At 41.9% G+C, this 23152-nt stretch overlaps 1 protein-coding gene across 1 annotated transcript in view; it reads left to right on the top strand.

Annotated features, from left to right (window-relative positions):
• The window catches only part of LOC141522414 (Fanconi anemia group M protein-like), a 141099-nt gene extending 139782 nt beyond the window's left edge, over positions 1-1317 (top strand). Inside the window, exon 26 of the mRNA XM_074235849.1 lies at positions 239-1317. Coding sequence (XP_074091950.1) covers positions 239-368 — 130 coding nt within the window. The 3' untranslated portion in view covers positions 369-1317. The remainder of the gene's footprint in view (positions 1-238) is intronic.
• Positions 1318-23152: the final 21835 nt, after the last annotated feature.

Genomic DNA, 23152 nt, shown 5'->3' with positions numbered 1-23152 from the left:
ATTTATTTTTAAAACATTGCTCATTTAATTTGTATTTCATCATTTTAAAATTTTTTATATATTTTATAAGTTATAAAAAAGTACAGTATTATGTGTATATAATTTACAAATAAATACATTAGAACACAGTTTCTTTGAAGGCTTTTATGGTTTTATTATTTTTTGTAGGTGAGGTAAGCATTTTATACTGTCCTCAAAAGATTCTTTTGTAAACATTCTGTATAATTTATTTTTTCAGCTCTCTTGAAGAAATCTCTATGAATGCAAAAGTAAGCCATCAGAAAGCTGAGGAGATATATCATTATATCCACTATGCCTTTGATGTGCAAATGTTACCAGACAACATTAAAAATGGTAGACTGAAATAAGATACATCATATCAAATAATTTAGAATGGGCTCATCAGGTACATGAAAACAAAAAAGATTCCCACAAAACAAATGTTTACATAATAATTGTTATATTTCCGTTTTATGGAAGAAAATGTTTCTCTTTTAAATATAAGTATATATGTTATCCCTGGATTTTTTTTTTAAAGTACTCATAAAGCACTTAATTTGACTGAATGTATTAAAAAAATCCAGGATCTTTTTGTGAGGTAGGAAGAATGAAGTACAAGTTGCTCCAGTGGGTGTCAGAGTATAGAAAACAAGAAAATGTCATGTAATTTCTACAAAAAATGGAAGAATTATCACTATCAGCTATTATCATGAATGAATTGTCCCCCAGTCCCTAATACAGTTGTCAGGAATAATTATTGCAAAGCTCAATAGCTTTGCTATTGATAACTGGGGATTTTTGTAGATAATGTAAAATAAACTTGCTGCAAAAGGTCTTGGCTCAGTTCATCTAATTAATACAATTTCCATTCTTTTTTGTTTTCTTAATGATTTATGATTAATGTTTGGTGTGATTTTGTCTTTTTAAAAAAAAAAAGTTTTTGCAAGCCAGTGAAGTTAAGTGACTTGACCCAGGTCACACATCTAGGTATTTTTAAGTGTAAATTTAAGAGATCAGATTTGAACTCAGGTTCTCCTGGATCCAGGGCTGATGCTCTAACCACTATACCACCTAGCTTCCCCAATGGTGGATTATGTTGAACCAGTCCTGCATTTGTGGTATAAATTCTACCTGATCATAGTGTATTATCCTAAAGATAACTTACTATAATCTTTTGATATTTTAGTTAAAATTTTTACATCAGTATTCATTAGGAAAACTGGTCTATAATTTTTTTCTCAATTTTGACTCTTCTGCACCATATTTGTGTCATAAAAGGAATTTCGTGGGACTTCTTTGACTATTTATCCAAATAAATTATATAGTATTGGAATTAATTGTTCTTTAAATGTTTGGTAGAATTTACTTGTGAATCCATCTGGCCTTGGAGATTTTTTCTCTCAAGTCATTGTTCACTTGTTCAATTTCCTTTTCTGAAATGGGATTACTTAAGAATAATTAAATTACTTATATTTCATCTTCTGTTAATATGGGCAATTTGTATTGTTGTAAATATTCATCCATTTCACCTAGTGTTTGTCAGATTTATTGGCATATAGTTGGGCAAAATAGCTTCAAATTATTGCTTTAATTTCTCTTCAATGGTAATGAGTTCACCATTTTCATTTTTGATACTAGTCAATTTAGATTTCTTTTTTTTTTGTTTAGTTGTGTTTTTTTTTGTTTTTTTTTTTTAGGTTTTTGCAAGGCAAACGGGGTTAAGTGGCTTGCCCCAAGGCCACACAGCTAGGTAATTATTAAGTGTCTGAGACCCGATTTGAACTCAGGTACTCCTGACTCCAGGGCCAGTGCTTCATCCACTACGCCACCTAGCCGCCCCTAGATTTCTTTTTTTGAATGAAACTAACTAGTTTATCTATTTTGTTGCTTTTTTAAACTGAGTTTTACTTACTAATTCAATAGTTTTCTTACTTTCAGTTTTATTAATCTCTTTTGATTTTTTAGAACCTCTTATTTTAAGTTGCCTGCCAAAATTACATCCCTCAAAGATCTGTGTTACTCTCATGCTCAGTAAACAATAATGGTGTCCTATTGCTTCTAGCATCAAACACAAGCTCCTGTGGTATTTGAAGTCCTTTCTAACCTGGCTTCTGTTTACATATCTGGGTTACTCCCATTTTCCAAACCTTCTTCCCCTTTTCTATGACCAGATGACAGACTTGTCAACTTTGAAAGGTTGGAAGATAAGGAATTTCCAATGGCATTGCTAACAATGTCCCTGAAACAGCAGTGACTTATAGCAGTTGTTGAGCTACACAATGAAGATGAGTTTGGTACAGGCAGGAAAGAAAGGTTCAGAATTTCCCCAAGGCCTCAGGAGACAGCTTACTCCCAAAGGGAACTTCATGAGGACTCCATAAGAGAAAAGGATTTTCAGTAACTAGACTTTACCTCAGTGTCAGTTTCCTCAACTATAAAATGCAAAGCACATGGTCTGGCCAGTACAGACCTAGGAAGTTAAGGGGGCAGCTATATGGTGCAGTGAATAGAGCACTGGGCTTGAAGTCAGGAGGACTGGAGTTTGAATTCAGCCTCAGGCACTGGACATTGACGAGCCAGGTGACCTTGGACAAGTCACTTAACCCTGATTGCCTCACATCCAGGGCCATCTCCAGTCATCCTGATCCATTGGATCTAGATGGCCCTGGAGGAGAAAGTGAGACTAGTGACTTAGCACAGCATTCCCTCAAATCCATTTCATTTGCTTGTCTTCTTTAAGAATAAAGGACAAGGGGGTGGCTAGGTGGCGTAGTGGATAGAGCACTGGACCTGGAGTCAGGAGTACATGAGTTCAAATTCAGCCTCAAATTCTGACACTTAATAATTACCTAGCTGTGTGGCCTTGAGCAAGCCACTTAACCCCATTTGCCTTGCAAAAACCTAAAAAAAAAGGGGGGGGCAGGGCAGCGATAGAGCATTGGCTCTGGAGTCAGGAGGACCTGAATTCAAATCCAGTCTCAGACACTTATTACTTACCTGTGTGACCTTGGGCAAGTTACTTAATCCCATTGCCTTGAATAAATTAAAAAAAAATTTTAAAAAGGGCTATTAATTCAGTCTTCCCCTATTTTATACAGGAAACATACCCAGAGAGCTAAAGTAATTTTCAATCAGCAATTTGTTTTAGTGACAGATCTGGGATTGGTGCTTCTGTCTTCTGATTCAATCTAAAGCATAGTAGCTTTATAATTAAAGACCCAGTTCAAAACTAAACATGGCTATTTATTACCCCTGTTGGTAATTGAGCAAGTGATTTAACTTTTCTTAAACTCAGTTTCCTCAATTCTATTTGTCTCCCACATACTGATGAGTTAGGTCCCCTCAATTATCTCAAGGTAGCCTTGGGAGGTTGGTGGTAGTTGTTCTAGGGGAAAAAAAGGTACTTTGTAGCTTATGAGCACAGCACCCATCTGGTATACTTCTTGCCTTCTTATCAATTGAGAATTACTTTAGGCAGCCAGACAAGTTAAAGCATTTAGGAATGTTAGAAATAAATCTTTGAAACAAAAACAAAGATTCCAGATTGGATGAAGTTACCTAAAAATTTAATAACATTCTTGCAGGAAAGGGCACACACACACACACACACACACAGAAGCAAAAAGCAAACAACTTTTATCTGTCCCTGAAACTTCAATTCCCTTCCTCAGGCCCTCATTGGCAGGGGATTATATAATTCCCAATTTCTTGGTCCATCTCTTATATGTTACTCCTTGATATGATCCCCTATCCCTGTCATACTTCCATATACATATTAAGCATTGTTACAAATTAAAATCATAACCCCTTTTTCTAAAGTAGGGTCCTAATAATCTGGAGTGAAAGAAGGATCATTTATTTTAACATTTACTGCAGGAGATGGGCACTCTCCCTAGTGGAGAGAATCTCAAATTGCGACAATGTCCAGTCTTTTGAAAGGCTTTTCTCCTCTCTTCTGAGCCAGACATTGGTTGAGTCATCAGGGGTACAACCTAATCAACATGCCCAATGTATATTGCTCTTTAATATGTTCCTCCTCCCCCCAGTCATGTGATACATGTGCTGATGAGCCTCAGTTATCACAGGATCTGTGTAAGTTACTGTCCATGAGACTTATCAAGCATGCATACTTGTGAAAGGTCAGAGACTTAAGGTCAACCTGGTAGCTGGAGCTGGTGTCTGTCTAATCTCAGCTTGGTCATCTTCAGTTTGGTGATTGGTCAGGGTCAATTCTTTTATCTTTCCTTTTGTCTTACTCCCATATTCCTGCAGGTAGGCTTGTGCCTTTTAGTCTAATCAGTAGCCCAGAGAACCCTGCCTTTGTAATGTATTGTTCTGATAGATCTTAACAGCATCCTCTCATATTCTGTAAAAACCAAAAACTCAGTAATTTCTCACATTTCTTCATTTTTTTAAAAATAAGAATTTGGTTTCCACACCCTACTAGTATTTTTTTCCCTCAAACCACTTTAGCATTAATTCACAATCCTCATCACAAATAGAAGTATTGTTTTTTTTAAAAAAAGTTGTTTTTTTCCATCAAAATCTTTGTCTTTTGGTTGGTGATGATCTCTACCACTGTCTGTACACTTATGAGTCTGCTGGGAGTATAAATGGAGTTTGATAGCCCCAACTTTCCTTGGCAATGGGCAGGCCACAAACATGAAATTTATCTACAAGGAGCATGCATATGTATGGGTGACACACTTACAGAATCAAGGGGAAAGTTAAAAGGGCAGAAGCCCCTGATCAAACAACCCATATACATAGATGCAAGATGTAGAAGATGAACTGGGGCCAGTTTCTCTTTCTTCTGGAGACATATAATGTCGTTCTGTATCTACAGAGTCTGTTCCAAAAGGTCCTCTTCAGTTCATATGACTTGTTGAGATCTTTTCTAGTAAAATAACTTTTTTTATTGTTTTAGTAAGGCATTAGGTTAAATGACTTACCCATGGTCACACAGTTAAGTAGTAAGTGTCTGAAGTTGGATTTGAACTCAGGTGCTCCTGACTCTATCAGGCTGGTGCTCTATCCACTATGTCACCTAGCTGCCCCACAAGAACTTAACACATTTTATTCAAACCAAAACTTGTAGTTTCATCACTAGACTACAAAATTCTGGAGCTTATTACAATTTGCATTTTGATTTAGTTATGTTGTTGATATGCACACTCCATTCTAACTAAACTTCCATAATTGTTTTCCTACACAAGTGAATTCACTGAAAATTGCCAGATTAACTTGAGTTTGCACCATATTCATTTGACATTCATCTTAGGATAAAGAGTGTCCAGTAAGTAATTTATAAATAATATAATCATAACCTTTTACTATTATTAAAATAACTCAGACATCCTTAACTAAAATGAATTTCTCTCCTCAGAATATTTCTAAACATACCATAGGTTTTCCTTCTCCTGACAGACTCAATTGACTCATATTTCTTTCCTTAAAACAGAACTTGAAACTGTTATTATACAGAATCATATCTTGATATCACAGAAACTTCTTATCCCTTTTATCTAAATGTCCCTTTAACATAAAAATTGAGAGATCTTTATTCTTATCAAATCACAGATGACAACAAATACCAAAACTCTTCACTAACCTATCTCACTATTAAAATCCAAGTGACTGGGGATTGGGGAAAGTTACTGAGGGGAGATCGGAAAAGGCAAACTGACTAGAATGGCCTAAAACCAACCTAAATATATTTAGAATTGACCTAAGATTTCACAAAAAGTTCTTTTCAAGATTAAGGGGAAATGGGCAGAGGAAGGGCAGATTCTGGGTAGTTTTGAAGCTCTACCCACCATTTTCTTTGCTTTTAAAAAACTATTTACAGCTTGGGAATTCACATTTTGTGAAGGTCAGGATCACTTTCTTTTTTCATCAGACTTAGAGATTTGAGTTGGAAACCCAATCCCTGGAGCTGTGACTATGATTGGCAGACTACCGACTTTGGAAGTCATTACAGGCTGTCACATCAAGGGTCATATTCTAACATTGTGTTTGTCAAGGGTGCCTGCAAAAATAATGTGGAAGAGGGGCGGCTAGGTGGCATAGTGGATAAAGCACCAGCCCTGGAGTCAGGAGTACCTGGGTTCAAATCCGGTCTCAGACACTTAATAATTACCTAGCTGTGTGGCCTTGGGCAAGCCACTTAACCCTGTTTGCCTTGCAAAAACCTAAAAAAAAAAAAAGGAAGAGCAGGGGCACAAGGAGGTATTGGGGTCTACTGGAGATCAGGGCATGATCTAAACATAAGTGATACATATTTTGAACGAGAGACAAACCAAAGAGTATCATTAGAAACAGCAAGACCCCAAATAAGGACAACATCATGGTGTGCATAGATAGCCAACTCATCACCAAGGGTATAAAGGAGTGGATTGACAACCAGAAAGGAAATGGTTGTAAAACAAGTAAAAATAAAGATGTCCACAGAGACCAATTCACTAAATTGAATAATATGACTCGAGACATGGATGTTGAGTGGAAGTATGTACCTGCTTGTTCAAAAGATGATGGCAATGTTGCAGCTCAAAAATTAGCAAGAAGAGCAACTGGGAAGAAGTGAAAAGATTTAATACTTGCAGACATTGAAATTTAGATTAAAGTGTCACTATTTAATCTTGCAATATAATCTCCAAATCATTTTCTTTTTACCTTTCCTCTCCCCCCCCACCTTGTTTTGGAGCTGTATATTCCAAGGTTATCTTTGGCCATTTTTTTCCCATATGCTTTCTTGGTTTTTCTATATGAACTATTTTCATTTTTCTTTAATGCAAAACAAAAAGAAGTTATGCTAAAAAACTGTAGAAATTGTTCAAATAATAAATAGGAGGAAGGCAGATAGTTCTATCTCTGTCAGATCCAGATGAACTCTTAACTTGGCTCAACTCCTGCTCTAGACCCTAGAATCCAATCTAGAGTGCTTGATAACTCACACAACTTAGGTATAAGGGAATCACCAACTTTTCTTTCATGTAGTATGGTTATGAAACAAAACTTTCTATTTACCCTAACAGTGCTTTCTAAGGAGTTCCTACCTTTTGCATTTACCCTGCTTGTATGCCCCAAAGTTTACCACTGTCATCTGACAATCTAAAGTTGCTTGCCTGGACCATTCAATCTACCTCTCTGGGATGCATTCTATTAGTTCCTCTTTTTGGGTGCATTCTTATGAATGCATTTTCAGAACTTAGATTGCCAGTTGATGAACTCTTATTGTGCTGTCTTTCTTTCCCCTCCTCCAAGAGCAAATTTGACTACAGACCATCCTTTTCTAATTGCAGTCCCTAGTGCTAAGCCTAGGTCTTTGAATTTAGGAGGAACAGGAATTAGAATAAATGCTTTTTCATTAATTTTTCATAATGTCTGTCTTGTGATTCCCTGACCCTTCTAATGAGTGACATTTCCCCCTTATGACATAGTAGCTCCTTCCAGTTAAGAAAAATCTAAAGGATTTGACAAAAATAGGGAAAAAAAACAGCAACAAGGAGGGATTTTAGAAAGAAGTACAAAATGAGTGTTTGATATCAATAATGACATTGAATAGTTCATGGGTAAAATTTTTTTCTTGGTAAAATGTTCTTTACTCTTAATAATTCTAGATATTGGTTGCTCTTACAAGTTACTTAGAAATTCTGTGTCTAAGTCAAATAATTAAATTGTTCCTGTTTAAAATCCAAAATTCCTTTACTTTTATATATAATTTTAAATATCAGTTTCCAGGCAGTGGTAATGTGGAAGCCAAATGACTCGAGCTAGATTTCAAATCTACCAGGTGAGACATTTTCCAAATATCACATTTGGGAAATCAGTTCAGAAAGGGTCCAACTTCAGGCCACACTAAAAAAGCTGCCCTGTCAACTTTTGATCCCAATGAGCCTATCACCTACAGTCTTCAAACCCCCTTTGTGTTTTCTAGCTTCAAAAGAACATTGACCCAACAGCACTTCCTTTTTTGATCAAACTTGGTATCAGACACAGAACAGGACAATTCAACAGTCCCATATGATCTTTTAATAATTTATTATCATTTTGTACAAATGATTTTTTTTACATTAATAAAATATTCTTGTTTACAAGTAAACAAAATACCCCTCCTCCCCCATGAATATAGATAGACTTGCTTGGGCGAAAAAATATAGGTAGACTTGCTTGGGTGAAAAAAAGGGCAGAGAAAAAAAAATTAAAATTAAAAAAAAATAATAGTAATAATTGTAGGTATGGCCAGGTGGCGCAATGGACAAAGCACCAGCCCTGGAGCCACAAGCACCTGAGCCCATATCCAGCATCGTAAACCCAACCATCACCCAGCCGTGTGACATGCAAGCCACCCGATCCCCACTGCCCTGCAAAAACCAAAAAGAAAACAAAAAGACCCAAAATAAAATAAAATAGTAATGATAGTAGGGGTGGCTGGGTGGCAGACAGAGCATTGGACCTTGAGCCAGGAGCACCTGGGTCCGAATCCGGCCCCAGACACCCAAAGATCACCCTGCTATATGGCCCCAGGAAGGCCATCCAGCCCCACTTGCCCTGCACCCTCCCCTAAATAATAACAAAAAATGTGCTTGAGTCTTTGTTCCAACACCAACAACTCTGTCATGGGTGGATCTCATTCTTTATAAGTCTATCACAGAAGTTACTTCCATATTTTTCCATTGTTGCCATTGCTGATTGCAACTCCCTCCTTTCTTATTTCTCCACTACCATGTACTCTATTTTCTCTCTCCTTTCACTCTGACTCTGCTGTAGGGTCGTTGACTGGCTCAGCAGACAGATCCCTAGTCCTGGGGCCAAGAAGCCCTGAGCCCCCCCCCACCCCTTAGGCCCAGCATCCACCTGGCCCTGTGGTCCTGGGCAGGCCTTCCAATCCCAGCCCCTTGCATGAAGTAAGAAAGAAAACGTGTTATATCTGGCCACTCTCCCCCCCATGGTCCATCCTCTCCTCCTTTATTCACATCCCACCCCTTCCCCCTGCTCCCCCCTCCTTCTTACTCCAGATGTCTATACCCCATTGAGTATATATGCTGTTTCCTCTCCTAGTCACCTCTGATGAGAGCAAAGGTTCCCCCATTCCCCCTTGCCTCCCCCCTTCCATAGCATTGCAATAGCTCATTGTAATAAAAAAAAAATCTTCTGTGAAATATCTTGGACTATTCCCCCTCTCCTTTTTTTTTCTCCCATTACATTTCCCTTTTTTTCTATTGACTCCATTTTTACACCATATTTTATTTTCAAATTCAGCTTTCTCCTGTGCTCCAACTGTAAAAGCTCCCTCTACCTGCTCTATTAACTGAGAAGGTTCATATGAGTATTATCAGTGTCATTTTTCTATGCAGGAATACATGCAGTTCATCCTCATTAAGTCCCTCATATTTCCCCCCTCTCCTCCAATCTCCATGCTTCACCTGAGTCCTGTATCTGAAGATCAAACCTGCCGGGTTTTTATTTACAACGCCGGCTTCTTTATGCTAGTCCGTCCTCTTACTCACCAGTCCAACGCGTGATGAGTCTTCGGGGTACCTCCGGCCCCCACTCTTTGATGGGGGAAGAACCAGACAGAGCGCCTGAGGTGGGTCATGAGTCTTTATTCTTCTGTGATCACATTCCCGCTTTCCCCCCACCTCTCAGCAGACACTTTTATCCCCTCTGTCCTCCCTCCCATGAACTCTTACTCAATGAGGGGCCGAGTTCTGTAACATTCCCTTATAAGGTGATTATGTTTCCCCCTCTAAGCGACCGCCAAGCCTCTTCCCCCCCGCCCCCAACATCTCCCCCTTTCTGTTTTACAAGGTTATCACTTGGTGTGACCTTAAGCGGTGCTGAGGTTAGCCTTAAGCGGTGTCATTTCTACTGGCCTCTGATAGCCGGGGGCGAGGAACCCTGTCTTAGGTCATCTCCTTCAACCCAGGACCTTGCCCGTCCTAGGCGCCCGACACCCTCAGGGCCTGTCTTAGGTGGATGGGTCAGGAGAAGTTGCCCGTCTTGGGGTTTACCTCGTCTTACCCCTAGGTGTCACATGTCATGCATGGCGGCTAGCCAGACTTGGGGATCCGCCGGGGGCGAGGAACCCTGTCTTAGGTCATCTCCTTCAACCCAGGACCTTGCCCGTCTTAGGTGGCTGGGTCAGGAGAAGTTGCCCGTCTTGGGGTTTACCTCGTCTTACCCCTAGGTGTCACACGTCATGCATGGCGGCTAGCCAGACTTGGGGATCCTCCCCCGTCTCCATGGCCATGAAGGCTTTCTGAGTAAGAAGCATATAGCCCCTCTGTCGCCTAGCTAGGCGGCAGAAACAGACAACAAGTAGGGTGATTCCCAGAATCAGCGTCCTTGTTCACCCTCAAGGGGGTATCCTCCCGCCATCTGGCAATCCCTCCATGGTATGGGATCCTCGATGTCTTCCCCTGTGGCCACACATGAGGGGCCCCACCGAGGCAGAAGGGAGCCCCATCGATGTATTGGTCACTAGCAGGCGAGGGTAGATCGGGGAGTTCCGTGCTACCGGAAGGGGAGAGGGAATAACTCGGAGTATTCCCCATGTCGGATTTCCTTCAGATGGAGCACCTCCAAGGATCCCTACGATGATCAGAAGGCCTGAAAAAGAAAGAAATTCCTCTCACCCCGTAGGGTTGGGCATTAATCAAGGTCTCTTATCTTGTAAACAGGGAGCCATCTTTCTGGCTCTTCTATCTTATCCTCGGGATGAAATGACAGGTGGCCCTGTCTTCTGTTCTTTACCGTTACAGGGCCATGCCAACCTCCCTCTTCATCTCTCCACATGACTTTAGAGCCTGGTAGGGCCTTGGTGGGAGAGGGCAGGAGCGTTGGTTCTTTCTTAGCATGTCCTTTTGGGGAGAAAAATCTCTGGGCGGCTGTAGTGCCGTCATCCCTGACTTGTAGGAAATTCATGGTAAATAGTACCTGAGACAGGTCTGAATGGGTCAGTGACCTGCCAACTCCCCCTTTCTGTTTAAAAAGATAGGATGTAGCAGAGTATCCATGTAAAGCTGGCACAGGGTGGGGCTATTGGCCATTCCCTGAGGTAGGACGGTGAACTGATAACGTTTACTGGGGGCTTGGAAATTGATCGCGGGGAGGGAAAAGGCAAATTTTTCTTTGTCCTCCGGGTGGAGGGGAATGCTATAGAAGCAGTCTTTAACATCAATCACTATAATAGTCCACCCTTGCGGGACTGCAGTGGGCATAGGGAGACCAGGTTGGAGGGTCCCCATGGGTACCATGTTGGCATTTACTGCCCGAAGATCAATCAACATTCTCCAACTCCCCCCTTTCTTTTTTATGACAAAGACGGGGGAGTTATACGGGCTAAGGGACGGTTCCACTTTGTTCTCGTGCAGGAGGGTCATTACTATGTCTGTGAGGGCGATGAGCTTTTCTTTTGTCAGGGGCCACTGCTCAACCCAAATAGGTTTCTTATTAATCCATGTTATTCTGGGGGAAAAGCTCATCTCTAGAGTGGCCCCAATTAATTTCCCCGCAGGCTATCAGGGGTGGCAAGTGTCAGGTTAAGCTGGCTCAAGATATCTCTACCCCATAATGCATAAGGGAGGTCGGGTAGGCACAGTGGGGTGAAGAGTCCAGATTCTTCCAAAGCTGACCACCGTAGGGCGTGTGCTGCTTTCATGGCAGATCTATTGCCCCCCACCCCCGTCACTGCTTGAGGGCTCTGTAGGAGTGGCCACTCGCGCCTCCACTGTCCCCTATTTATGACAGAGCAATCGGCTCCAGTGTCAATTATCCCTTCGAGCTTCTGATTTTCCACCGTGACGGTTAACAGTGGTCGCCCAGAGCTGACCGGGTGGACCCAGTTCACATGAGCGGGAGGGGTCCGCAAGGGCAGCGCCTTTCCTACCTCTTGGCCTTGTTTTACCAAGGTGGGAAAGGGGTGGGGGTTTGTGACCCTTACGGATGTGGGACTTCCGGGACCAAAAATGACCTGGGTATGGGTGACTAAGTCCACACATCTCTCAGCCCCTGTGATGAGCGCTGGGAAAATATTTAGCTCGATGGGAATCATCGAGGTTTCCCAAGGCCCGATCTCTCTCTGCTGTGTCCCTTCTCTATAGTCAACCCTCACGGGGATAGTCACAGTAATGGGGCCGCTGTCTTCGAGCACGGGGGGGGGGGGGGGGGGGGGGGGCCCGCGGCCGGGCCCCTCCCTTTCCCTTTTCCCGACTTCCCTTTGGATCGGCAGAACCTGGCTATGTGACCTGGCTTTCCACAGGAATAACAGGTCGGAACTGAAGTGGAGGGGGGCCGCTGCCTGCACTGTGCTTTGAGGTGCCCTGGCTTTCCGCACCCAAAACAGGTGGGTCTCACCTGCATACCGTGAAGGGCGGTCAGGAGGCTATCCTCCCGGTTCTCCATGGCAGTCACTAAGGCTTGAATTGAATCCTCGCTGGGCATGTCCAGCAATTTGTCAACAATTTCTTCTAATGAAGCGTCGGGGGGAAGGCTGCTAATGGCTGCGATCCCTTTGGGGCGAAGACCCTCTTTAATCAATTGTCTCATAAGTAGATCAGATCCCGGGGTGTCTCCCATTATACGAGTCACTGTCTCTTTAACCTCGTTCACAAATGAGAGGGGTGTCTGATCTGCTCTCTGCTTCAGCCCAACCAACTTCTGTGTGGCTCTCCCCCCTTTCATGGCTCCAATCTTATCCCAAGCTGCAACATGTGTTTCTTTAACAGTCTCTAGCTCAAACTGGCCATACTGGGCCTGAACAGCAGGGTCAGTATAGGCTCCAGTTCCACACAGGAGGTCAATGGCTAAATCCAGGGGAGTATAACCCCGGGATTTTGCCAGCTTAGAGGCCTCTCTGCGGGCCTGAGCCTTAAAAGCTAAATATAAGGAGGCATCTAGGCACGCGGCTGCAATTTCGTCAAAGTCAGCAGGGGTCCAAGGGTGCGTAGCAAAGAGGTTTTGCATTAGTCTTTTTACATAAGGGGAGCTTGGGCTGTATTTAGTCATGGCCTCCTTAAGTTCCTTAAGCATCTTAAAAGGGACAGGGCGGTAGTCTCGGGCTCCGGTAAGGGGGTCCGTAAATACCGGGTAGAGGCCCCAGTCATCCCAGTCCACCTCCTCCCCTTTCTCTATTGCTATGGAGGCACTGGTGGCAAGTAGGCCGGATGGGCGGAGCCCTTGAGGGGATCTCTGAAGGGCGGACAAGGAACACGGGGGATTTTTTGCCTCTGTTTCCTGGCTGGGCCGCCAAGCCTGGGGCGCGGCAGCTGTCCAATCAGCGCGGACTTCTCCCTCCTCGTCAGCAGCCTCCCGGTCCCACCTACTCACGCTCCTCTTCCTGCCACCCCTGAGGGCTGTTTGCACCCCTCCCTTCCCGTGCTCGGAAACTTCCGGCTCTGAATCTCTAAGTGTGCCACATTCATCGCCCTCCCCCTTTTCATTCTGTCTCGGTAAGGAGGGGCATGCGGCATTTTCTTCTCCCTGGGGGCCCCTTGTTCCCCCATTGTTTCTTCTAAGTTCCTCCCACGGATACAGGGGAGGGGGTGGCCTTCCCTCTTCCTCTGGGCTCTCTGAATCCGATCCCGCCAACGAGCTACCCACCTGAGTGCTGATTGTTCGTGCCAAAGTCACCTTTTGGGGATGCAGGGCTGCATCCACTATCTTATACACTGTAAAATCCTTGGGGGTCAGTTTTCCCGGGCAGGTGTCATTATAGGAGGCCATCTGCTGCCCTACCACCTTCCATTTATCTGGTTGGATCCCACTATGTTGCACCCAAGGGCAGATGTTCCAGATATTCTCAACAAAAGCACGGCACGTCTTGATAGGTAATTTACGACCATGCTTAGCGCAGAGTTTATAAAGCTGCGCTGCAACGGCCTCTTTTTCCTCCGGCTCAAAGGCGGGAATACTATTCCGGCCCCCCATGCTGTCTACTAGCCGAGGCTGCAATCCTAACAGGTGGCAGAACTGGAAAGTTCCCGTTCGGCAAAAGAGAAGGAGGCAGCAGGGCACAATCAGACAGGCCAGCACGGCAAGGAGCCTGATTAGAGCAGAAGGAGAAAGGGGAGAGAAAGAAAGCATAGTCAACACAATAGGGATATGTCCCTCAGGCAATATCTGAGAGTAAACGCCCTCTCCTTCCTCCCGGTCAGAAACGACCGAGGCTGTCTGGAGAATCTGACCAGCGGATTCAGACGTTCCCTAGCAAAATCAGGTCCCGGGTTTCGGCACCACTTGCCGGGTTTTTATTTACAACGCCGGCTTCTTTATGCTAGTCCGTCCTCTTACTCACCAGTCCAACGCGTGATGAGTCTTCGGGGTACCTCCGGCCCCCACTCTTTGATGGGGGAAGAACCAGACAGAGCGCCTGAGGTGGGTCATGAGTCTTTATTCTTCTGTGATCACATTCCCGCTTTCCCCCCACCTCTCAGCAGACACTTTTATCCCCTCTGTCCTCCCTCCCATGAACTCTTACTCAATGAGGGGCCGAGTTCTGTAACATTCCCTTATAAGGTGATTATGTTTCCCCCTCTAAGCGACCGCCAAGCCTCTTCCCCCCGCCCCCAACACAAACCTTCTGTTCAGCTCTGGCCATTCCAAAAGGAACCTTTGAAATTCCCCTGGTTCATTGAAAGTCCATCTTTTTCCCTGGAAGAGGACATTCAGCCTTGCTGGGTAGTTCATTCTTGGCTGCATTCTAAGCTCTTTTGCCTTCTGGTATATTGTATTCCAAGCCCTAGGAGCTTCCAATGTAGCTGCTGCTAAGTCCTGTGTGATCCTGACTGCAGCTCCACGATATTTGAACTGTGTCCTTCTGGCTGCTTGCAATATTTTCTCTTTGACTTGGGAGTTCTGGAACTTGGCTATAATATTCCTAGGGGTTGGTTTTTTGGGATCTCTTTCTCTGGGGGATCGGTGGATTCTCTCCATTTCTATTTTGCCCTCTGCTTCTAGAATATCAGGGCAATTTTCCTGTAGTAATTCTTTGAAAATGATGTCAAGGCTCTTTTCCTGATCATGACTTTCAAGTATTCCAATAATTTTTAAATTATCTTTCCTAAGTCTGTTTTCCATATCAGTTGTTTTTTCAATGAGATATTTCACATTTTCTTCTAATTTTTCATTTTTTTGGTTTTGAAGTATTGATTCCTGATTTCTGGTAAATTCATCAATCTCCCTGAATTCTATTCTTTGTCTGAAGGATTTGTTCTCCTCAGAGAGTTTTCTTATCTTTTTTTCCATCTGGCCAATTTTGCTTTGCTTTTTAAAGCATTCTTCTCCTCAATAACTTTTTGAACTGTTTTATCCATTTGACCTAAGCTGGTTTTTAGCATGCTATTTTCTTCAGCATTTTTTTGGATTTCCTTGACTAAGCTGCTGACTTCATTTTCATGTTTTTCCTGCATCTCTCTCCTTTCTTTTCCCAGTTTTTCTTCCAACTCCCTCATTTGATTTTCAAAGTCTTTTTTGAGCTCTATCATAGCCTGAGCCCAATTTCTGTTTTTCTTGGAGTCTTTAGATGCAGGAGCTTGTGCTTCCTCATCTTCAGACTGAGCGTTTTGAACCTTCTTGGGCTCATTTGCAAAATATTTCTCAATAGTCTTCCTTTTGTTTCTCTGCTTGCTCATTTTCCCAGCTTGGGCCTGGTTTGGGGTGCTTCCTGAGCTTTTCGGACACTCCCACAAGGGTCTCAGTGTGTGAGGCTCTGTCCTCCCTCCTGGTCTGTGAATGACCATAAGCGCCCCCCTCTGCCACGGGGCTGAGGTGGGGGGGCCCTGCTGTTCTATGGGGTGGGCCTAGACTGTGATCAGGATCTGAATGTGGTCAGAGCCCCAGAGTCCTGTTCCAGGGCCAGAGAACCTAGCTCTCAGTTTCTCTTCACTCCCCTCCCTCAGCTCAATGGTCTCATGCCCTGGGGGCTCCTGCTTACCGGCTCCACCTGCTTCTGTTTCTGGCTCTGGGCTGCAGAAAGACCAAGCTGCTCCCTGTGTGCCCCGAGGGCTGTGCTCGCTCTGGCAGAGTTCCCCCTCTGTTCCCCCACTTTGTGCTCCATGCTCCTCGGGGTGCAGCTCAGGAGACTCCCCCGCTGCTGTGAACTGAGACTCCCAGCGCCCTGGGGCTGCCCCCGGGAGGCTGAAGTTCTTTGGCTTTGGCAGGCCACCCCTCTGGCAGGCCGCCCCTCCGACCCCAGGGAGCAGAGCCTTTCTGCTCTTTTCCAGGTTACCTTGAGTAGGAGAACTGCCTCACTGGGTCCCTTTGTGGGTTCTGTCTCTCGAAAGTTTAGTTAGAGTCCTTAGCTGATGAGTTTTATCAGAGAGCTCCTAAGACTCAATCCCTTCTTCTAAGGTAGGTTTTGCAAACAAAACCCCATATGATCTTAAATAGCAAACTCCATTTAAGCAGAACTTCAAGTGAGTTCAGTTCAAAAGGGCTAAATACTAATTATAATCTCACATCAAAAATAGCAAGAGATTTTGTAAAAATCTCAAAATTATTTTTTCATGTTAATCAGGTACTTTTTCTTCAAAGTCAACAGTATCATTTACATAAAGAATGGGAAAATTTACATATAGAGTGGTTACTATTTGTGCATTGGGTTAATTTACATAGAGAATGGGAAAATTTTTACAAAAACAATTTTTTTTGCAAGGCAATCTAAGTGACTTGCCCAAGGTCACACAGCTAAATTGTTAGGAAGTTAGTAAGTACCTGAGACTGGATTTGAACTCAGGTACTCCTGACTCCAAGGCTGTTGTTATATTCACTGTGCCACCTAATTGCCCCCTCCATGAAAACAACTCAACACTAAACCTGTTAAATTATTAACCATACTTAACTATAGTTAAATTATTAGCCATAAATCATTGCTTTCAAAATTCTTTCAAACCACCAGAAATCTTAGGTGACTTTAAATTTTCAACATGTGTTATTCCAAATGTAACAAAACAGTAGTAAGTTACACATTAATGATTAGATTTTACAATACAATATTTTCATTATTAATAGCACAGGTCTTGTTTGGAAATTTCAGGGATGCCAGAGAAGGGGCATGGTCTTTGATATTTCCCCTCATTATGGCTACAGAGTAATCAATGACTAACTTCAGGCTTCAACATTATTACAGTAACACAAATGACTTATAGCTTATATTTTCATAAGAAATACCATATAATTGTAGATACAATACCTCTGCAGTTACAAAAGTTGATCACATAACTGATAAAAACTTCTCAACAACAGTAAACCTTATTGAAGACTACACAATATTAAATTGCCCAACTGTTCTTCAAAGTCTATTACATTTGTACAAAACTATTTGAAAAACATCCTGAGGGGTGGCTAGGTGGCACAGTGGATAGAGCACCAGCCTTGGAGTCAGGAGTACCCGAGTTCAAATCTCGCCTCAGGCACTTAATAATGACCTAGCTGTGTGGCCTTGGGTAAGCCACTTAACCCCATTGCCTAGCAAAAAAAAAGAAAACCATCTTGACAGCAGGATGTGTCTTCCAATATCCTGACTACTGTCCCTCTGACTTTGCAATTAACATGGGGCGGGGGAGAAATCCATAATCCAGATTTCTTCAAAGTTGAACATATGAATTATTAACCTTGACTAAACATAAAGCTTCTAAGCTGAAATCTTATTCCCTTAAAACAAAGCAACAAAAAGCATTCTTAACATTAAACATCTCAGTGGGTTTTATATGTTTTCCAAGCTTGTTTACCTCTCTCCCAAATACACTTTTTTTTTCTTTTTTAGGTAATGGGGTTAAGTAGCTTGCCCAAGGCCACACAGGTAATTATTAAGTGTCTGAGGCTGGATTTGAACTGGGGTCCTCCTGACTTCAGGGTCAGTGCTTTATCCACTGTGCCACCTAGCTGCCCTATACACTTCTATTTTCAAAAAGAAAATGAGAGTCTCCAAGAATTTAATCATATTATATATATATATATATATATATATATATATATATGATAATATCAAAAACCTAATGTAACTCTTATGCCTTGGAATGGCAACAAATTTAGATCAAAACAGCAAGTTCCTTTCTACTTGCTATTTAAATGCTTTTAATATTAACCCCAATGCACTAATAGTAACCATAAAAATAAAAACCTTTCTATAATAGCTATAATTAATGCTGTCACATTATTGTAATGTATTAGCTTACAAATTTGAAAATTTAATAAGTTCTTCTACATAAATACTTGTATAAAATATTTATGGGATTATTTTTCTTTCTTAAAAGAAAATAACAAGGGAAGCTAAGTGGCACACTAGGACAGAGCACTGGTTCTGGAGTCAGAAGGACCTGAGTTCAAATATGACCTCAGACACTTAGTACTTGTGTGACATTTGGCAAGTCACTTAACCCCATTGCCTTGCAAAAATAAAGAAAAATAGGAAACAAATATTACTGATGTTAAAAGGAAAATCACAAAACCTTAAACAATCCATTAGTTGGGAGCCTTTAAAGTAATAAATCTCTTAGTTATTCAATCTCCATGAATAAATTCCCAAAATCTCTTCACATGTAATAAATTTCAATTCCCACACTTTTTTTTTTTTTTAGGTTTTTTGCAAGACAAATGGGGTTAAGTGGCTTGCCCGAGGCCACACAGCTAGGTAATTATTAAGTGTCTGAGCCTGATTTGAACCCAGGTACTCCTGACTCTAAGGCCGGTGCTCTATCCACTGTGCCACCTAACCGCCCCCCCCCCCACAACTTCTTAATACCACTTTCCTTGAATTCAAGGAGGCTTACACAAATGACAAAGTTCAACAAAGCCTTAAGATTTAATCAAATACAATTTTTTTCACCTTAACTTACATAAGCATATTCTTAGATGAAACAAGTTTAGCAATTTATATAATCACTCCCTTATCTGTGCAAGGATTTTGCCAGCATTTTAACACTGATAAAAAAAATCTTGTGATAGGGTTAGACTTTTTATTCCCTTTTTCCCTATAAAACCTTCGAATTGAATCCCCAAAATCCAGTTCAGAGATGAGGTAATTAAGAAACTATAAGTTGAGGGGCTGCTAGGTGGCGTAGTGGATAAAGCACCGGCCCTGGAGTCAGGAGTACCTGGGTTCAAATCTGATCTCAGACACTTAATAATTACCTAGCTGTGTGGCCGCCGGGCAAGCCACTTAACCCCATTTGCCTTGCAAAAAAAAAAATTAAAATTAGAAAAAGAAAAAAGAAAGAAACTATAAGTTGATTGACCTTATCTCAAGAACCTGAAAAATGGATTGGGGGTAGGAGTATATATATATTGCTTTAAGCAAAACAATCCACATGGTCAGTATAAAGGGAACAATTTAACAATTTCCTATTCAAATTTCCCCAATAACTTGCATCAACAAATTCACAATTGTTCATATAGAACAATAACTTTAAATCAAATTCCTTTCAAATATTGACTTTAAAAGGTGATGTCACATGATTAACCCATTCACTTAACAATCAAGTAAATTGAGATTACCAAAATCAGTTGGTTTAACATTTTTCTAAATGCCCATCCAGAGCAATAGTTTTCATGTTGAATACTTTAAAAGTCATAGGACCTGAAAACATGGATCTTTGTTTTCTCCTCACAAAATACTAACCTAAGCCACCTTTCTCTGGACAGTGGATAAATTTCCTAATATCAAATAAACTATAATTTGTTATTAGAGTTTATGCCTGAAAGAGGCCTTAAGATATAGCCTAAGATACAAGCTTGAGAAAATTCCTACCTGCTCCTGTCTCTGCAGAGTTAGAGATACCTTTATCAAAGTTCCTGCCCAGAAAGCTACTTAACCCTGTTTGCTTTGCAAAAACCTAAAAAAAAAAAAAAAATCAAAGTTCCTGCCTCATTCCCATAACCCCCAAGCCCCTCACCTGCAGACTTCCAGATCTGGAGCTACTGAAACCAGGACAAGACAAAATTACACTTAGATTCACATAGAGAGAGCTTCCATTTTAATGCTGAGCTTCACTTCTTCCAAATATTCACTGTTTCTGGGGTTCGTTATTTCCCAGACAATTCACCACTAGAGATTTAATTATACCTCAATGATCACATCTAAGTGCAACTTAATTCAGTTCAATTCTGGATTCCATGATCCCAGAAAGATTACCTAATTTTTTCTCTCATAATTTCTCAGATTTACTTATATCTTCTCATATGCCCGAGACCAATTCCTCTTTCTCCAAAATATATTCTTAGAGTTTAGAGAGAATTCCAAACTTTTATACTTTCCATTCCTTTCTTTTAATCCTTTTTCCATTCTCTTCTCAGTTTCCTTAAAATCCATTTTACACATTTCCTATTTCTATTTTTAATACATGGCTTAACCGTCTTACCAATATATGAATTTACTTATCCCAGCCCTACAGCTTTTTCTTAATTTATAACAATTAAAATATTCCCCTTAAAAGATAAAAACATCAACCAATAAATGTTTTTACCTCTTAACCTCAGCAACCAAACATTTTCAAAGTACTTCATCGATTTTTTATGCAAACATTTCACTCTTCTCGGCCTATTGTCCCATTCAAATAGTTTTAACTTTCACAGTTGTCCATCATCACCCCCCCCCACCTCCTCCAGGGCCTTGGCATGGGGGGGAAGGCAGAGGTCCAGCCTGCCCCAGGGCAGAAGAGGGACTGAGCTCCACTGCCAGCTTCAGATCAGAAGCCCCCAGGGGGCTGAGATTTTTCCCACCCTAGAACCTGGAAAACCAGGTGGCCCAAACTGACCAATCAGGACAGAAAGCTGGCATCAGCCAATCAAGACACAGAAATGGGACAAAGACACATGCACAATTCAAACACGCATACCCATCAAAATGGGATTTTTTTGTTGTTGTTGTTTGTTTTTGCTAGGCCATGGGGGTAAATGACTTGCCCAAGGCCACAAAGCTAGGTAATTATTAAGTGTCTGAGGTCGAATTTGAACTCAGGTCCTCCTGACTCCAGGGCCGGTGCTCTATCCATTGTGCCACCTAGCTGTCCCTAAGATTTTTTAGTTCCCTCCTCAGCTCCCTGGCATGAGGACTTCCAAGGCGATTGAAGGCTGAGCTTCAGCCTCCAATTTCCCTCCTTTAATGGACCTTACACTTCAGTTTTTACTTTCCTTAATCATTCAGCCACTCCCTTGGCCAGCCCCCAGAGATCTGCCTGGGGCTTCCCGGGGGCAGAAAACGGGCAGAGCTCCTTCCTGGTGAGCTTCTGGGAAAGCCCAGTCTATGAATGCTGGCTCCCAAATTAGTGGAAATGGAAGTCATAAACCCCATTTTTTCCCAAGTGAGGTCACATGGCTCCTAATAAGGAAACAGCCTGGAGGGAAGAAGGAGCATTTATTTGGCATTTCCTACAGAAGAGGGCACTCTCCCTAGTGAAGAGAGTCCCGACCTGGGAAGGTCCCAAGGGTGCCCCCTTCTGGGCCAGACACTGGTTCGAGTCATCTAAAGGCTTATCCCATTTTACTCCTTAATTCTCCCCCTCCCCACCTTTTGCTGCTGAGCCCCAGTTGTTACAGGGGGTGTGCAAGTTATCATGCATGAGACTTGTCAAGCATGTATACTTGTGAAAGGTGAGAGACACTGGGTCAAACTGGACAGGTATGTTCAGAGAATGAACCCAAAGAACCCCTTAAGTTGGCCTATTTCACATTAATCTTCTTGACTTATATGCATTCATCTACTTATCTGCTTGGAATAGTTTCAGTATATAGTTATATGGAGTAGCTGCTTCCTCCTCTGTATTTTACCAACTAACTTTCTTCCTTTTTTGGAAACACAAAATATTTTATTTCTTTTGGCAAAAGGTAGTTATAAAGGTGGTGTTGTAGGTACAAAGCATCCTTCCAAAGTTTGTGAGAGTTTCCTATGAGTAAACCAGAGTCTGGAGGTAAAAAGGGTAAAGTTCTTTAGAGACCCTTAAGTGTTCCAAATACTGTGTTCCAAACACTGTGCAAAGTGCTGAGGAAACAAATTAGAAAAAAAAAGGTAGTTCCTGTCCTCGAGGGGCTTACAAATTAATGTAATGGGGAAACTTGGCTCTCCTGAGTGTTAGATGCCCTTTTCTCTCCTTTAGGGGTTGCTAAAGAAATTTCTTCAGGCATAATGTAGCTTCTTTGCTGGGCTCTTTGTAGACCAGTTAATCTACATCCAATCTGTCCTTGGCTCCTAATACTGGCACTGTTACCAGCCACTGCTGATGGGTTGAGGGATGACCCAAGGACACTGATAAGAGGTCCCAAGGTCCTCCTCCCACACAAGGGCAGGAGGGAGCAACCAAGTCTAAAGTCCAAGTGCTCTCCCCTTCTTCCATACCCTCCCTCAAGAGATTTCCCAGTGAGGTTTGTTGAAAATGTTCCCTCTCTGATGATGATGATGATGATGATGATGATGATGATGATGATGATGATGTGTTATAGAAGATGTTTCCTCAACTGATTTGAACATTCAGCACTGCTCTTCTTGTTCATTGTGTGCCTAATAAGAGAAACCTAATTGTTCAAGGCCCTTTCTTAGTTGGAAGACCTGTGATTAATTTGATTCAATTCAGTCAAGTTTTACATATCTCATTCAAAATCAGATTAAGGTGATCCTTCTAGATTTACTTGCCTGGACCCAGTAATCCTCCCAAAGCATTTTGCTGTCTTCCTAAGGCAGGAACCTTTTAATTTAAAAGTTAAGGATCAGATTGATTCTCTGCTCCTGTTAATTTTTGACCTAACACCACCAAGAAAAACAGTTAGCTCTACCAGCTAGCATCATTCTCTCCATATGGGAAACTGAAGTAAAGGAAATGTTAAGAGAAATATATTCTATAATTAATATTTCCTCTTCACTGACTATGTACTGACCATTAACCACTGACTATTAACACTGACTCTTCCCCCCACCCCCCATCCTATTGTCTAAGCCAGGGTTGTCCAGCCTTACTTTTAAAAATTTTTATTGAAACAACAGACAATTGAAACAACAGACACTTTTGATTTGCCATTTTAGTGAGAGCTTTTCTTTACTAAAAGTATTTAGTAACCCCACAGGTAGCAGCATAAAATTGACCTGCTGGTCTTATTTTGGACAGCCCCTGGTCCAAGTTATCAATGAGATTAATGAACTTTTTAGTAAAGTACCTAGTGGATA

The sequence above is a fragment of the Macrotis lagotis genome, chromosome 4, assembly GCF_037893015.1.
Source record: "Macrotis lagotis isolate mMagLag1 chromosome 4, bilby.v1.9.chrom.fasta, whole genome shotgun sequence".
In the NCBI taxonomy this organism is placed as follows: Eukaryota; Metazoa; Chordata; class Mammalia; order Peramelemorphia; family Peramelidae; genus Macrotis; species Macrotis lagotis.
The sequence above is the reverse complement of the archived record's forward strand: the minus strand, read 5'-3'. Positions and strand labels throughout refer to the sequence as shown.